At 41.4% G+C, this 18,266-nt stretch overlaps 1 protein-coding gene across 4 annotated transcripts in view; it reads left to right on the top strand.

Moving 5' to 3' along the window:
- Positions 1-18,266, top strand: part of usp6nl (USP6 N-terminal like) — a 252,354-nt gene that overhangs the window by 147,857 nt on the left and 86,231 nt on the right. For all 4 annotated transcript variants that reach the window (XM_060842684.1, XM_060842686.1, XM_060842685.1 and 1 more), the window contains one exon: positions 5,639-5,748. In XM_060842684.1, the coding sequence (XP_060698667.1) occupies positions 5,639-5,748 (110 nt within the window). The remainder of the gene's footprint in view (positions 1-5,638; positions 5,749-18,266) is intronic.

Here is an 18,266-nt window from a genome sequence, read left to right as displayed (position 1 = left end):
CTCTATTCAATTTTTTTCCCAAAGTGCAAGACCTCGCATTTGCTCACGTCGAATTTTATCAGCCATTTCTTGGACCACTCTCCTAAACTGTCAAAATCTTTGTGCAGCCTCCCCACCTTCTCAGAATTACTTGCCTGTCCATCTAACTTCATATCATCGACGAACTTTGCCAGAATGCCCCCAGTCCCTTCATCCAATCACTAATATGTAAAGTGAACAGCTGCGGTCCCAACACTGAACCCTGTGGGACACCATTTGTCACTAGCTACCATTCCGAAAAAGAGCCTTTTATCCCAACACTCTGCCTTCTGTCAGACAGCCAATCCTCAATCCGTGTCAGTAGCTCACCTCGAACACTATGGGCCCTCACCTTACTTAGCAGCCTCCCATGAGGCACCTTATCAAAGGCCTTTTGGATGTCTAGGTAGATAACATACATCGGGTTTCCTTGGTCTAACCTACTTGTTACCTCTTCAAAGAATTCTAACAGGCTTGTCAGCCAAGACCTCCCCTTACTAAATCCATACTAACTTGTTCTAATCTGACCCTGCACTTCCAAGAATTTAGAAATCTCCTCCGTAATGATGGATTCTAGAATTTTACCTACAACTGAGGTTATGCTAATCGGCCTATAATTTTCCATCTTTTGTCTTGATCCTTTCTTGAACAAGGGAGTTACAACAGCGATTTTCTAATCAACTGGGACTTTGTCTGACTCCAGTGATTTTTGAAAAATTACAACCAACACCTCGGCTACTTCTTCAGCCACCTCCCTCAGAACTCTAGAATGTAGCCCATCCGGGCCGGGAGATTTACCAATTTTTAGAAAATAGTCCATGCCTGCCTTTATTCATTTTTAGCTTTTAGCTTTTCTAGCACTTTTTCTTTTGAAATGGCTACCATACTCAACTCTGCCCCTTGACTCATCTTAATTGTTGGGATATTACTCGTGTCTTTCACTGAAGGCAAAGTGAGACACTGAGACAAAGTATTTATTAAGTTCTTCAGCTATTTCCATATTTCCCATCACGAGCCTTCCTGCATCAATTTGAAGTGATCCAATTTCTACTTGGCCTCTCATTTGTTTCTTATGTAACTTCTACTGTCATTTCTAATATTACTGGCTAGCTTACCTTCGTATTTAATTCTCTCCTTCCTTATTTCTCTCTTTGATATCCTCTGTTTGCTTTTGTAATCTTCCCAGTGCTCTTGGCCACTTTATCGGCACTCTCTTTTTCTATGATACATTGCCTGACTTGCTAAATCAGCCATGGTTGTCTAATCCTGAGCCACCCCCCTGCAACCCTGGATAATCTTTCTTGTCCTTGGGATGAACCTCCTTAATTACACCCAGAAACTCCTGCCATTGTTGTTGTACCATCTTTCCCACTAGGCTCTGCTTTCAGTCAATTTTCGACAGTTCCTCTCTCATGCCCCTGTAATTACCTTTACTTAACAGGGACACCATTACATCCGGTTTTGCCTTCTCTTTTTCAAATTGCAGACTGAACTCTACCATATTGTGATCGCTCCCTCCTATATTATAAAGTCTGGCTCATTACATAGTGCTACCTTATCAAATGCCTTTTGGATATATTACACTTACCCCTAGTTGCCCTTTATCCATCCTGCCTGTCACCTCAGAGAACTCTGATAAAATTGTCAGGCATAATTTCCGCTTCGTGGAGTCATACTGGCTCTGCCTGATTATATTATTTCTAAAGGCTGTGCTATTCCATCCTTATTATAAACTCTAGTATTTTTCCAAGGACATATGTTAAGTTCACTGGCTTGTAGCTACCTGTGACTTTTTTTAAAAGTCTTCCTTCCTTTTTGAAAAAATGTGAGATATATTGGCAAATTTCAAGGACTCTTCTCAACTCTCAAGATTCTTGAATGACTGCCACCAATGCATTCACTCTCTCTGCAGTTAATTCTTTTAAAACCCGAGGATACATCCCATCAGGTCCAGGGAACATATTGGTCTTTCATTTCATTACTTTACTTCTAGCAGTAGTTATAGTAAACATCTGCTCTGCACCGCCCCGATTAAAAGTAGACAGTTCTTTTGGTCAATATTGTGATTGGTGACAATAGAAAGATATGTCTGCAGTATGTTTTCTTGTAAATCTCTAGGTGAAAGGAGATGCTGAACAATAGCCTTTGAATATTAGCTATTTGCAGGAAACTTCTTCTGTCCCTTTGTTACAGGAAGTGTAGATGAGTTCAGAAGATTAGTGACTAGATCAGCTGAACAAATCCCTATCTTAATTAACAAGTACAAATTGCTTCCAAAACTGTGGGGAAAAGCTTTCTCCCGACAGACCCTGCCAGACCCAATGAGTTTCTCCCATTTCTGTTTTTGTTTCAGACTCCAGTGTCTGCAGTGCTTTGTTTTATTATTCCCTATCTTAATTGTTTAGTTAATTAGCCAAAACTCTTTTATTTTATATGGCTTCAATTAAAAGTGACATTACAGTAATAATGTCTTAATTTAAGTGTACCACAGGTATATAGAAGCTGTTGTTTAAGTACAGTGAGTTGTGAGGAGTGATAAAACATTATCATTAGTTTTGGCTCCCAAACTTTGAACTTTGGACTAAAATTATTTTTCAAGGTATTCTGAATATTTTTAGTTTTGAAATTTTTATAAAGCTTGTGAACTAGGAACAATTATCACCACTCTTATTCAACTACTTAATTGCACTGGATGAGGTGAAGATTTTCATGACAAAATGTTGAGCATGCAGTTCTGTCTTAAAAATTGTAATATTTTTAATTTGTTCTGCTCTTTTGCAGTTTTGATGTGATTAGTCAGCAATTATAATTTCTGCAGTGACAGGCAATGTAATGGTAGTCTATGTTGGAATGCTGCATTGTGCCTACTGTTCACTTGATATTTCATACCTTTTTTTTTACAATTCAGCAAAGTACAATCAAGTGTTCAGAGTTTTGTGTTAAACTGCATAATTTCTTTTCAAGAGAATCTATTACAGTGCCATCTAGTGGCAAGATTGCAGTACTACACTAATAACAAATGCTGTGCAATAAGAAAGATTTTGTCCATCTGGAACACAAGTTCCTGATTTTACATTAAATTAGATTCCCTACAGTGTGGAAACAGGCCCTTCAGACCAATCAGTCCATACCGACCCTCTGAAGAGTAACCTACCCAGACCCATTTCCCTCTGACTAATCTACCTAAACTATGGACAATGTAGCATGGTAAATTCACCTAACCTGCACACCTTTGGACTGTGGGAGGAAACTGAAGCTCCTGCAGGAAACCCACACAGACATGGGGAGAATGTGCAAACTCCACACAGACAGTCCCCCAAGGCTTGAATCAAACCTGGGTCCCTGGCGCTGTGAGGCAGCAGTACTAACCACTGAGCCAATATGCTGCCCCTCTGAAGAAGAAGCATATTGATCACTGAAATAAAATCCCAAATAAAAGCAAAATCCTCATGCTGGAAATCTGAAACCAAGCACAGAAAATACTGAAGAAATCTCACACCCTATTCCTTGCAAGAATTGCATTCAACTCTCCCAGTGTTTCCATGTACGTTACATCTCTCCTGATGATTCAACCTTACTCCCTAGTGTTGCTGACATGACCTCCTTTTCCCTCAAATGAAGATTTCCACCCCCCCCCCCCCCCCCGTGGTTGATGTGGTCCTCAGCTATATCCAACCCATTTCCTGTACTTCTGCCTTTGCCCCTTTTCTCCCTCAGAACAATGATAGGGTTCCCTTGTCCTCACTTTCCACAGCATTGTTCTCCACATTCAAAAGAAGCTTCCTCAACCTTTTCTGCCACATTCAGCAGGCTGCCACCACCAAACACATCTTCACCTCCCCACAGCTGTCAGTATTCCACAAGGACCAATGCCCCTGTGACACTAGTCAATTCTTCCACTACTCCAAACAGTTCCTCACTCCCCTATGGCACTTTTCCATGCAATCATCAAGTTGGAACACTTCTACATCCCCTCTCCTCACTGTCCAAGGCACCTACCAAATGAAGCAGTATTTTGCTTGTTTGTTCAATTTAGTCTGCTGTATTTGCTGTTCACAATGTAATCTCCGGCCTGAAATATTGATTTTCCTGCTGCTCGGATGCTGCCTGACTTGTGCTTTTTCAGCAACATACTCTCTACTCTGATCTCAAGCATCTGCAGACCTCACTGTCTCCTTTACATTGGCAAGGCTAAATGCAGAGTGGGTGACCACTTTGCAAAACGTCTCCGTACATTCCATAAGAATGATCCCTGATCTTCCAGTTGCCATTTTCAGTAAACCACTTTGCTCTGATGCTAACATTCTGTCCTGGACCTGCTGCAATTTTTCTACAAAGTATAAAACAAATTTGAGGAGCAATGCCTACTTTTCCATTAGGAACTTTGCACCCTGGAGGACTTGATGTTGAATTCCACAACCTCAAAGTTTGACCATTTGATGTCAGTTCTCTGTCTTGTGGGTGGCATGACAGTTCAGTGATTAGTTTTGTTGCCTTACAACACCAAGGACCTGGGTTTAGTTCCAGCCTTGGATGACTGCTTGCAGTTTGCATCTTCTACCTGTGTCTGCAGAATAATAAGAATGTGCAGGCTAGATGGAGTAGCCATGAGTAATGTAGGTTTGTGGGGAATTTGGGTCTGTATGGGATGCTCTTTGGAGAGTCGGTGCGGACTCAATGTCTCTGTGACACCCTGGTCCGCTTTTCCACTGCTCCAAACAGGTCCTCACTTCCCCATCTGTATCTCTTGCTCCTCCTCAGCCCCTGTGAATATGTATGTGTTCGAAGAAATCATTCTGGACTCAAAAATGTAGCTTTGTTTCTCTCACCACAGATGCTGCCAGATCTACTGAATTTCTCCAGCATTCTCTGTTTGTTTTTGAAATAACATCGTTTGATTCCAAGATAATCGAATACTTTATAAACTGTGCAGTCACTCAACAATCAAGTAAACAGCATGTTGTTTTGGTGAATTAAAATGGGCTATGAATGCCAGATTTGATCAATGATCCGTTTAGCACCCCTCAATCAGGAGTGCATTTCTAAGCTTGTATTGTTTGTTTTTGATATCCTGTACTGGGGAAACAACTGGTATTCCTGCTTCTGATTTCTGTGCATTGATCTCTATTGGTAAGTCCTGTTTGGGTGTTGACTGAAGGCCAATTTCGGTTGCATCCACATTCTTTACTCTTTCTTCTGTTTCCCTTCTCTCAACTCCACCCCGCCCCCACCCACCACCAACAAAACCTCCACTGATTGCCAGCAATTGAAAGCTCACTGCTGAAGTGAGGGATGATGAATGAATCTCTACTCATTATATACATTGGTAAAAGGCCACCAATGGGAAAGGATAAAAATTGCAATGTAGTTTGTTATACTACTTAAGAAACTATGAATACTTTTAAAATGAATAAATAGACCTAAATTAAAGGTGAGGATTGTGCAGCATGTGATTTTTAATTTTGATTTAAAATGTTTTGGTGGTGACAGACAAAATATGATTCGGAATAATTTGTAGAATTTGATTGAGTACTTCAGCATTATGTTTTGTTATCAACAGAAACTGTCACTGACCAAATTAAATTTCTTGTTCTCTTCTATCTTGCATTTAAAAATTCAGAAACTGAAAAGCAGAGCTCGAACAGTATCTCCAGACATCAGGCAGATTGATCTGGATGTGAATCGTACATACAGGGACCATATCATGTTCAGGGAAAGATATGGAGTGAAGTAAGGACAGTTTTTGTATTAATTCCTGAATGTTTCTATGTTCTATTTGCATGAGTGACCTTTTTGTAGTTTTTGTTTCACCTACAAAGTTTTCCCATGCAAACCTTCTCCTTTTTATGCTCCATCAAATAGTTGCAGAAGAATACAGAAGATATAGTGATTTGGCTAATTCTGCTTTACCCCTCCCTTTATGAAGCTTGACTAACTGATTGTTATGCAGATCTTCACAACAGTATGGTCTGATGCGAAGGAAAATTCATGTTCACAGTTTATCTTGTTACCATAAACGATGGTGTCTTCAAATTCTAATGAGTTGCCTGTCTGCCATTTTGATTTCTTAAAAAAAATCAAATGGTTACATTGAAACATTATTAGCTTAATCCCATTTTAATTAGTTGCACCCATGTTTGATTTTGTGTGTTACAAATATTTCTGTTTGTAGAGTAATTACTCATGGATTCGTAGGGTGCAGTGGGAATCGGGGTAGGTAAAGGAGCCTTTACAAGGATGATGAATTGACAATAACATTTGCATTTGGGAACCCTGCAATATAATTGCTTCAACTATGCTTAATTTAGTTCAGTCTCCTTGTTGGGTTCATTTCTTGTAAGATTATATTTGTAATGTTGTCAGCAATCGAAAGCAAGATACATAACTGGTTTGATGATGATTCTATGTTATGGCGTTTATTTTAATGCATGATTAAATCTTTTTAAATGTTGGGGATGTGATGCTTGGCTGAAGGTTGCACCTGTAAGAATTAATATGTAAGCAATTATGATTGCATTCTCGCAACTGAACGCTTTGTATTTTGCTTTTTATGCTGTACTGACTGTACATCTGCACACATTAGCAGTCATCTTAAATATTGAAATTAAATATTTTTATGCTGTGCATGTCTTTATTCTCTGCTGAAAAATGTCCTTCACTTTGTTTGAAATATTGGTGATAAAATCTTTATTTGTATTATTTATTCCTGGTACTGAAAAGGTGTCTGTAAGTTTGATATAATTGGGTGAATTTTTTTTTTAACTTTCATTGCAATAGGCAAAGACAATTTCTAAAGGTTGATAAAAACCCATTGATTTAAAGTTCTGATCTTTATTTGAGGTACTTCCCATCTGCTGATTTTATTTCAAAGTCATGGCATACAAAATATTGGAAGAATTGCTTTAATAATGCAGTTTCAACACTGAACTCAAGAGAAGCAAAATATTTTTTTTCTGTCTTGTTCCTGCATGCTCTGACTGTTTGACTTGCCCCCTTTCCCAACTATGCCAGACTTAGACTGATCTCTTTTCTCCCTGTTTCTCCACCCCCCCACCTTCCCAAACACAGTCTGGATGTGACCATAGAAGGTTTGGTTAATAGTTTTGTAAGTGACTCCAAAATTGGAGATGTAGTGGATAGTGAAGAAGGTTACTTCAGAGTAAAGCGGGATCTTGATCAGATGGGTGAATGTGTTGAGGAGTGGCAGATGGAGTTTAGGTTAGACAAATGTGAGGTGCTGCATTTTGGAAAGGGCAGGACCTATACATTTAATGGTAAGGTCCTAGGGAGGGTTGCTGAACAAAGATCTTGAACTTAATGAGTTTTGAGAAGATTTGTAGCTCAAGTTGAGATTCTGGATTTAAGTTTGTTCTCTGAGCTGGAAGGTTTGTTTTCAGACATTTCATCACTATGCTAGGCAACATCATCAGTGAGCCTCTGGTGAAGAACTGGTGTCACCACCTGCTTTCTATTTGTGTGTTTAGGTTTCCTTGATTTGGTGGTGTCATTTCCTGTTCTTTTTCTCAGGGTGTGGTAAGTGGGGTCCAGGTCGATGTGTTTGTTGATAGTCAAAAACCACATCGACTTGGGTTCCATTTACCACCCTTGAGAGAAAGAACAGGAAATGACACCACCAATTCTAGGAAACCTAAACATACAAATAGAAAGCAGGTGGTGACACCAGTGCCTCACCAGAGGCTCACTGATTATGATGATGCCTGGTATGGTGACAAAATGTCTGAAAACGAGCCTTCCTGCTCAGCGAGCAAGCTTACATCCAGACTTTGTACTGTATGTTCTTTGAAAATGGAGTCACAGGTGGATAGGATAGTGAAGATGAGATTTGGTAAGCTTGTCTATATTGGTCAGTGCATTGAATCTAGAAGATGGGAGGTCATGTTGCAGCTGTACAGAGCATCGATTAGGGCATGATTGGATTACTATATTCAATTCTGGTCTCCCTGTATAGGAAGAATGGTGTGAAACTCGAAAGGGTTCAGAAAAGATTATGTGGATGTTGCCAGGGTTGGGAAGGTTTGAGCTATAGGGAGAGGCTGAATAGGCTGGGGCTGTTTTCCCTGGACCATTTTTCCTTGGACCATAGAAGCCTGAGGGGTGACTTTACATAGATTTATAAAATCATGAGGGGCGTGAATAAGCTGAATAGATAAGGTCTTTTCGCCGGGGTTGGGGTAATCCAAAACTAGAGGGCATGGATTGAAGGGGAGAGGAGAAAGATTTAAAAGGGATCTAAGGGACAACTTTTTTCCCAAAGAGGGTGGTGCGTATCTGCAACGGGCTGTCATAGTACAGAGGCTAGTACAATTACAGCATTTAAAAGACATCTGCATGGATACATGAATAGGAGAGGTTTAGAGGGATATAGGCCTAATGCTGGCAAATGGGACTGGATTAATTTAGGATATCTGGTCAGCACAGACGCATTGGACCAAAGGGTGTATTTCTGTGACTCTATCTGAGTTACTGCTTAATATGTTTTTCTTCACTCCACATTGTGTCCCTGCAACTTTGAATGGTGTTTGTGAGATTACTTAATACCTCAGTCACAGTCAAACATGAGGTTTACCAATGCGAATGTGATACTTAATGCCATTTACGCCACGGGTTCCCAAACTGTGGGTCGCAACCCCTGGTGGGACAATAGGATGTATGATTGGTGTTGCCAGTTCTGTGGCAGCAGTGGCGACACGGAATCAAATTTGACAGCCCTTGAGGTGATTTAAATGCACACTTTTTCTTTGCCTGTGGGCCAGACTTCATCCGGTGAACATGAGTGACAGCAACAGAGCCTGCAAATTGGTTGGTGCCTTTCATTTTTATGTATGTAACCCTGTTCTTTGAACCCCCAAATTTTGCAATAACTTCTCCTCATACCCTTCTCCCAGCTTTCCCTTGAGTTGTGCCAAATATGAAGCAGCAAAATGGGGTCGCAACGAAAAAACATTTGGGCAGCTGTGCCTTGTGCTGTGTGAAGCGAGAGTTTTATGGTACGTGATGTGAAGAAGAATGCCCTGTTTGGAGATGGTGATAGGGTGGGGGAAGAGAAGAGGAGAAGATTTGCAATTCCCCTTCCAAACATCTCCAGCAGTCCTGAGAACACACCTGCAAATAATTTGGCAACTAGTTGAGCAAGTTCTGCCTGACCCCTCATAAATTCATTGACCTTCATGTTGAGTGGCAAATCAGTTATAATAGCATATATTATGCTAGATCTTAGATTGTTCGGCATTTCCTTTTGAAATAGCTTGTTAACATTCTGATTTTTTTAAAAAACTAATTTCATTTTAAGTCAGAATTTGCAACAAAATGCAATGGGTTTGCAATAAGCATTTTTAAATAAAGATTAATATCCTTATAAATATTACTTGTGAAGTTGAATTTAGTTTTAGAATGTCAAAAGCCATGAACACCTCACCCAGCCCTGTTGCCCATTCCAGCAATATTTCAAGAAAAACTGCATTTCAGGATACAAGCATTGTGACAATTGATGCAGAATAGTCAGTAAACTATACTTTGGAATTCCTGAAACATCTGTTCTTACAGGTACAAGTGTGGATTATAATGAAACCAGCTGATTTTAATATTGGACAAGTCAGATCCCAGAGTGAAATTTGATTTGTTAAATCCTCCCTTTGTTTTCTTTAAACCTTGCTTATCAGGTACAGAACACATTCACAATAGGCTTCCAATGTACTTCTATCACAAGGAATAAAATGTTTAATAAACATGATTTTTAAAAAAGTTATGCTGAATGGAATTAGACAAAAACAATTGGAAAGATTTCATTGTAGACGTTTCTGAGGATTCAGTCATGCTATTCCTTTGAACTCTGCGATACCTTAGAAACATCCAAACCTTAATGAAAAATTTGCACACTAAGGCTCCTTACTCAGGCTGGTATAGCTGCCATCACTTTCCTTTAATTTCTATGTCGTCAGTAGATTTTGTTTTTCGCTTCAGCTGGTATCTCTCCACAAACATGGAAATCAAACTGCAAATTAAGTGCACTGTAACTTTTCATTTCAGAGCAGCTGCATAATTTCCCTAAGCCTCATGTTGAACAGATCTTCACTGTACCTGGTGCTATTCAGGTGGGTTTAAACTAGCTCAGCAGGGGGATGGGAACCTGAGGTGCAGTTGCAGTGCACAGGAGGATGAGAGATAGTGACAGGATTTCACAGTCACGGGAATGTGCTGGCAGACAACAAGCTGGTTTGAAGTGTGTCTACTTCAATGCCAGAAGTATCCGAAATAAGATAGGTGAGTTTGCAGCATGGATAGGTACCTGGGACTTCGATGTTGCGGCCATTTTGGGGACATGGATAGAGCAGGGTGAGGAATGGATGTTGCAGGTTCCAGGGTTTAGATCTTTCATTAAAAACAGGCAAGGTGGTAAAAGAGGGGGAGGTGTGGCCCTGTTAGTCAAGGGTAGTATAACAGTGGTTGAAAGAACTTTTGACGAGGACTCGTCTACTGAGGTAGTGTGGGCTGAGGTTAGAAACGGGAGAGGAGAGGTCGAACTGCTGGGATTTTTTTTTATAGGACACCGCAGAGTTCCAGGAAGGTGGAAGGGGATTGGCAAAATTATTCTGGGTAGGAGTGAAAGGAACAGGATGGTCATTATGGGGGACCTTAACTTGCCCAACCTTGACTGGAAATGTTATAACTCTTAATACGTTGGTTGGATCCGTTTTTGTCTAATGTGTACAGGAGGGTTTCCTGACACGGTATGTCAAAGGGCCAACAAGAGGGGAGGCCACACTGGATCTGGTGCTTGGTAATGAACCTGACCAGATGTTTGATTTAGTTGTAGGTGAGCACTTTGGAGAGAGTGATCATAATTCAGTTACATTTTAGTTTAGCGATGGAAAGGAATAGGTACATTCCACAAGCCAAGAGTTATCAATGGGGCAAGGGCAATTATAATGCGATTAGGCAAGAATTAGGATGCATAGAATGGGGTAGCAAAATGCAAGGGATGCAGACAATCGAAAGTGGAGCTGGTTTAAGGAACAGATGCTGTATGTTCTTGATCGCTGTGTCCCTGTTGGGTAGGGAGGAAGTGATAACGTAAGGGAACTGTGGTTTACTATAAAAATTGCATCTCTTGTTAAGCGGAAGAAGGATGCTTATGTGTTGATGAGGCAAAATGGTTCAGATGAGGCGATGGAGTTACCAATCAGCTAGGAAGGATTTAAAGAGAAAGTTAAGAAGAGCAAAGAGAGGACACGAACAGTCTTTAGCAAGTAGAATAAAGGAGAACCCGAAAGCTTTATATAGGGATGTGAGGAATAAAAGGATGAGTAGGGTAGGAGTAGGGCCAGTAAAAGACAGAAGTGGGAAGTTAAGTGTGGACCCCATGGAGATCGGAGAGGTGCTAAACGAACATATCTCATCGGTTTTCACTCAGGAGAAGGAGAATGTTGTAGAGGAGAAGAATGAGATATTTCACTAGAAAGAACCGAGATTAGTTACAAACAGGTGTTATCAATTCTAGAAGGAGTGAAAATAGACAAGTCCCCTGGGCCAGATTGGATTTATCAGAGGATTCTCTGGGAAGCTAGGGAGTAGATAGAAGAGCCTTTGGCTGTGATATTTGAGTCGTCATTGACTACAGATTTAGTATCAGAGGACTGGAGAATTGTGCCCTTGTTCAAGAAGGACAGTAGAGATGACCGAGGTAATTATAGACCAGTGAGCCTTACTTCTATTGTAGGAAAGGTTTTGGAAAGGATTATAAGATTTATAATCCTCTAGCAAGCAACAATTTGATTTCAGATAGTCAACATGGTTTCATCAAGGGCAGGTCGTGTCTCTCAAATCTCATCGAGTTTTTTGAGGTGACCAAGCATTTAGATGAGGGTAGGGCAGTTGGCATGGTGTACTTGGATCTGGATCAGTGGTGTTGGAAGAGCACAGCAGTTCAGGCAGCATCCAATGAGCAGCGAAATCGACATTTCGGGCAAAAGCCCTTCATCAGGAATAAAGGCAATGAGCTGAAGCATGGAGAGATGAGCTAAAGCAGGGTGGGGTGGGGAGAGAGTAGCATAGAGTACAATGAGTGAGTGGGGGAGGAGATGAAGGTGATGGGTCAGGGAGGAGAGGATGGAGTGGATAGGTGGAAAAGAAGATAAGCCGGTTGGACAAGTCCGGACAAGTCATGGGGGGAGTGCTGAACTGGAAGTTTGAAACTAGGATGAGCTGGGGGAAGGGGGAATGAGGAAGATGTTGAAGTCCATATTGATGCCCTGGGGTTGAAGTGTTCCGAGGCGGAAGATGAGGCGTTCTTCCTCCAGGCGTCTGGTGGTGAGGGAGCAGCGATGAAGGAGGCCCAGGACCTCCATGTCTTCGGCAGAGTGGGAGGCGGAGTTGAAATGTTGGGCCACGGGGGCGGTGTGGTTGATTGGTGTGGGTATCTTGGAGATGTTCCCTAAAGCGCTCTGCTAGGAGGCGCCCAGTCTCCCCAATGTAGAGGAGACCGCATCGGGAGCAACGGATACAATAAATGATATTTGTGGATGTGCAGGTAAAACTTTGATGGATGTGGAAGGCTCCTTTTGGGCCTTGGATAGAGGTGAGGAAGGAGGTATGAGCACAGGTTTTACAGTTTCTGCGGTGGCAGGGGAAAGTGCCAGGATGGGAGGGTGGGTCATAGGGGGGGCGTGGACCTGACCAGGTAGTCACGGAGGGAACGGTCATTGCGGAAGGCGGAAAGGGGTGGGGAGGGAAATATATCCCTGGTGGTGGGGTCTTTTTGGAGGTGGCGGAAATGTCGGCGGATGATGTGGTTTATGTGAAGGTTGGTAGGGTGGAAGGTGAGCACCAGGGGCGTCCTGTCCTTGTTACGGTTGGAGGGGTGTGGTCTGAGGGCAGAGGTGCGGGATGTGGAAGAGATGCGTTGGAGGGCATCTTTAACCACGTGGGAAGGGAAATTGCGGTCTCTAAAGAAGGAGGCCATCTGGTGTGTTCTATGGTGGAACTGGTCCTCCTGGGAGCAGATACGGCAGAGACGGAGGAAGTGGGAATACGGGATGGCATTTTTGCAAGAGATAGGGTGGGAAGAGGTGTAATCCAGGTAGCTGTGGGAGTCAGTGGGCTTGTAAAAAATGTCCGTGTCAAGTCGGTCATCATTAATGGAGATGGAGAGGTCGAGGAAGGGGAGGGAGGTATCAGAGATGGTCCAGGTAAATTTAAGGTCAGGGTGGAATGTGTTGGTGAAGTTGATGAATTGCTCAACCTCCCCCCGGGAGCACGACGTGGCGCCAATGCAGTCATCAATGTAGCAGAGGAAGAGGTGGGGAGTGGTGCCGGTGTAATTACGGAACATCAACTGTTCTACGTAGTCAACAAAGAGACAAGCATAGCTGGGGCCCATATGTGTGCCCATGGCTACTCCTTTGGTCTGGAGGAAGTGGGAGGATTCAAAGGAGAAATTGTTAAGAGTGAGGACCAGTTCGGCCAAACGAATGAGAGTGTCGGTGGAAGGGTACTGTTGGGGACGTCTGGAGAGGAAAAAACTGAGGGCTTGGAGGCCCTTGTCATGGCGGATGGAGGTGTAGAGGGATTGGATATCCATGGTGAAGATGAGGCATTGTGGGCCAGGGAAACTGAAGTCTTGGAGGAGGTGGAGGGCGTGGGTGGTGTCTCGAATGTATGTGGGGAGTTCCTGGACTAGGGTTCTACCTCCTTCCCAAGATCCACAAGCCTGACCACTCTGGCCGACCCATTGTCTCAGCATGCTCCTGCCCCACTGAACTCATCCCTACCTACCTCAACACTGTCCTATTCCCCCCTAGTCCTCCAAGACCTCCGTTTCCCCGGCCCACAACGCCTCATCTTCACCATGGATATCCAGTCCCTCTACACCTCCATCCGCCATGACCAGGGCTTCCAAGCCCTCTGTTTTTTCCTCTCCAGACATCCCCAACAGTACCCTTCCACCGACACTCTCATTCATTTGGCTGAACTGGTCCTCACCCTTAACAACTCCTCCTTTGGTCTGGAGGAAGTGGGAGGATTCAAAGGGGTAACCATGGGCACGTATGGGCCCCAGCTATGCTTGTCTCTTTGTTGGCTACGTAGAACAGTTGATCTAAACAATCCTTGGATAAGCACATGGATGATGATGGGAGAGTGCGGGGGGATGAGCTGAGAATAGTTCACAGGTCGGCGCAACATTGAAGGCCAAAGGGCCTCTTCTGCGCTATATTGTTCTGTGTTCTATTCTTCTATATACCTTGTACAGACTGTCTTTCTGGCATTGTTCTCTGTTTCTCTGCATGTCATTAGATCGCTGTCATTAAGCGATAACAGTGTTTTTTGATGTACTTTTTATTTATTGCACTGAATTGTTCTTTTTAAAATGTGTGGAACCAAAATAAGCTTCCAGATCTCTTGGCACGAAGTCACGAGAACACTCAGAAATGAAACAAAATCATGTCACTGTTTCTTAATACAAGAGATCAAATATAAATTCACTTCAAAGTTATGCATTTTTCTGAACCGAGGTCACGTAGTAGTTGGTATATGAAATGATGAGCACCTGGATGGATTTTTATCTTCGCAGATAGTGGAAAATGGGCAAATTTCTCAGTTCAGCCTGCTCCTCTTGGGAAAAAATGCCTCCCTGTAAAAAGTTTTTAAAAAAAATTTCTTTGGGAGAGGTAGTGCATGCTGAAGTTAGACTCACTGATCCCAGAAGTACTTCATCTCAGTTATAATAAAAGCAGTAAGATCTTCTGTGCCTCACTTGTCATCTCTGCCCTCTCCCATGCTCCACCCATAGCACCACATGCTCTCCACTCCCCATACCTCTTGCTGCTGCACTCGCTCTGAGCCCTTCTATCCTTTTTGTCAAACTAAGCCATTTCCATGCCCATTCATCTTCTATGTGCACTGCGTACAACCAGTGAATCCAGTGGTGTTGATTTCGAAGCTTTGTGATCAGAGCTAGCTACCTAAACTAGGAATTGATGGCTTGTAGCAACTTTCTCATAGTTTATTGCACTTGTTAAGAAGCACCAGTTTAGATGTGCTACATCAGTTAATTAGAAAATATATGGCTGTGTCAGATAAGAATGCTTTACTGATCCTGAATCTGTCCTGTGGAATGGAGAAACTAGGGCACTGGTTTTGAAGTGGTGCCTTTCAACTTTGTTCTTTCCTCAGGTTAATGTAGGGGAATTCCTGGTCTTCTCCCAAGAATATATTTGCTTTTTTCCCTCTAATCATCATCTCTCCCCATTGATCCCTTGATATACCTTATTTGGGGACTGACCAGCTATGCTGTTGTCAATTACCTGTCTAAGACCTCAGTCATTGACCATGGGAAGATACTCAGGATGACGGTTGTCCCCTTGCCTGTGTTTATCTGAGGGCTAGTTTACTATTCTTTCTAGGAAGAAATACTACTTATTTTCCCAAACAATGGCACAGATAAATTGTTGACACTAGTTCAGCAGGGCTTTGTGATCTCTGTGCTTCTTTTAATTTTTCCCTTTTACATATACTAGAAATTTGGAAAGTTAATCACTGCTGTAATAGTTGTTACATGGAACTGCATGATACAAATTAAATACTTGGAACATTCTGATTTTGAAGAAACTTCAATTTCCAACAGTAGTATCCAATATATCTGCTGTGATGATACCCTGCATTTCCTGTATAGATTTTCACTGATCAACTTTATTTTGAATTAGTGGAATGTGTAATGGAAATGAAGATAGATGGCATCACTTTATATTAAGCATTGCGTTGTTTTGAAAATGTTAAGAAAGCCATTGACTTACACACATTTACCTTTTTCTGGCAAAACTTTGTGTGATGAGTCAAGTAGAGCTGGTAATTATCAAATTAAGTGTGGAATGTGATGATGGGTTTAATGCTGCTAAGGGAAAGTGTGCATGTGTGAAATAGGATAGGACCATGTATGGGCCGTTGGGGGACTTCAGAGGGAATGGTGCTGAAGTGGGATGAGAAGATACAGCAGGTGCTGCTTTGGTGACAGCTGGGCTGCGAATGGAACTAAACAAGGGTAACCCGAACCAGATTGCTGGTGGAAGCTGTGTAGTCAGCATGTTAGTGGTTGCTGGCAGTTCTGGAAAGATGCTGTATTGTAGCCTTGGAATCAAATAGTTGAAGAAATAATTCTTCATAATTGAGGATGCCTAACTAAAGTGAATGTACTTTAATAACTATCTATGCTTATTTGATGTACTTTGCTTGAATGGCTGAATGGGTTTTGCTAAATATGTGCTTCATTAACATTATTGAGTTCTCAAAATCTATGTTTTGAAGGCATCAGTTATCTCCTGTGCTTAAGATTTAATTTCTCCTCAGTTAAGATAATATTAAACAGAGATTTTAAGTTACCATGTTAACTTAGACTGATAATCTTGTTTTTTATTGAAAAGTTTGATGTTGAGCCTTTTTCAGCTCAAATATTTGTTCCATTATTAAAATGCTAGTAACTGGTTTGGATCCACCTGCCCTTTCTAACTTGACAACTGTTAACTATAATAACGAATTCCTGTCTTGGACCAATATGAGAGTTGATGCATTTAACTATATTTTATGGGTTGACATTTAAAGATTGAATTTAGATTAACCTGACAGATTTATGCTTCCTCTTAATGTAATTCACAATGTTATACAATTGTCTCTGATATGTTGGGCCGAAGGGCCTGTTTCCATACGGCAGGGAATCTATTCGTAATCTCGTAAGATCTCACATTATAAGAAAATTACGCAATAGCCCAGCCATTTAAACTAATGGGACCGGAATCTTGTTATAGCCATTCAGGCAAGGAAAGTTCGCATTCTACATATAACAGTCTAAATTCTTCAATTGTGTTAAAGCCAATTTGTGTTGAAGAAACACTTATTATAGCAGAACCGATTGGAATTGTATTCCATTCCATTAACACACTTTATTATCTTTAATGACATTATTTGGAAGGAGATTTGAGCCCTTTTCAGCAATTAAGTTTTGATACCATGCAGTTGACATTTTTTAGATCATTGCATATTAAGTTTTTTCTTATTTAAAACTATTCAAGTTTTATATTTTTACATTAACTATCGATTTGATATAATCACAGTGAACCTCCATCAGGTGAGGTCTTAATAGCTGTAAACGTAAGAGATTAAAACCACAAAGTACTCCATTAAAACTTTTCTTTAAGATTATATTGTTCAAAGATTTCAAACTCCAGTCTCTTGAAATTAAAGCAATCCACCGATGTGAATAAGAGCATCTGTAGCTGATTCCAATCAATTGTGTGGAAACTTGTACATGTTTCTGTCTGGAGAATCATACTTTTGGATAAAATATTCACTATTGAACTGTGCACTAACAGCAATAAAAAGAAGGTAAAAACAATGACTGCAGATGCTGGAAACCAGATTCTGGATTAGTGGTGCTGGAAGAGCACAGCACTTCAGGCAGCATCAGGAGCAGTAAAATCGCGTTTCGGGCAAACGCCCTTCATCAGGAATAAAGGCAGAGAGCCTGAAGCGTGGAGAGATAAGCTAGAGGAGGGTGTGGGTGGGGAGAAAGTAGCATAGAGTACAATAGGTGAGTGGGGGAGGGGATGAAGGTGATAGGTCGGGGGTGGGGAGAGGGTGGAATGGATAGGTGGAAAAGAAGATAGGCAGGTTGGACAAGTCATGGGGACAGTGCTGAGCTGGAAGTTTGGAACTAGGGTGAGGTGGGGGAAGGGGAAATGAGGAAACTGTTGAAGTCAACATTGATGCCCTGGGGTTGAAGTATTCCGAGGCGGAAGATGAGGTGTTCTTCCTCAAAATGAAAACTACTTACCTGTTAGATTTGGTGTTTTGAGGCATCTCTGTTGGTTACTTACATCAACTGTAGTTTGTTAATAAAATTTAATTAATAAGCCAGTTTAAATACAAGAAATCTTGAACATTTTTAACCTTTAGTGATCCTAAAGCTGTGTTTTCTTCTTACTTTAATGCATCAGCATTGAAAGATGTAACAAGACTTTATATTGGCATGAGAGAGATTTAATACAATTGATACATTAAGATATTCTCAAATGTATGGTCCATCTACAAAGCAATTGTAACCCACTTGTGAGCTGCTTTTGCGCAGTTCATGTACGTATTGCCTATCTAGCATTGAAGTTCAATAAAAAATTTGAAAACCACATGATTTTAAAAAGACAAATGCAGCATGAGGACACTGAAGTGCACATGATACTGCTGCC

The sequence above is a fragment of the Hemiscyllium ocellatum genome, chromosome 23 (assembly GCF_020745735.1).
Source record: "Hemiscyllium ocellatum isolate sHemOce1 chromosome 23, sHemOce1.pat.X.cur, whole genome shotgun sequence".
Lineage (NCBI taxonomy): Eukaryota > Metazoa > Chordata > Chondrichthyes > Orectolobiformes > Hemiscylliidae > Hemiscyllium > Hemiscyllium ocellatum.
This window is presented reverse-complemented; position numbering and strand designations above follow the sequence as displayed.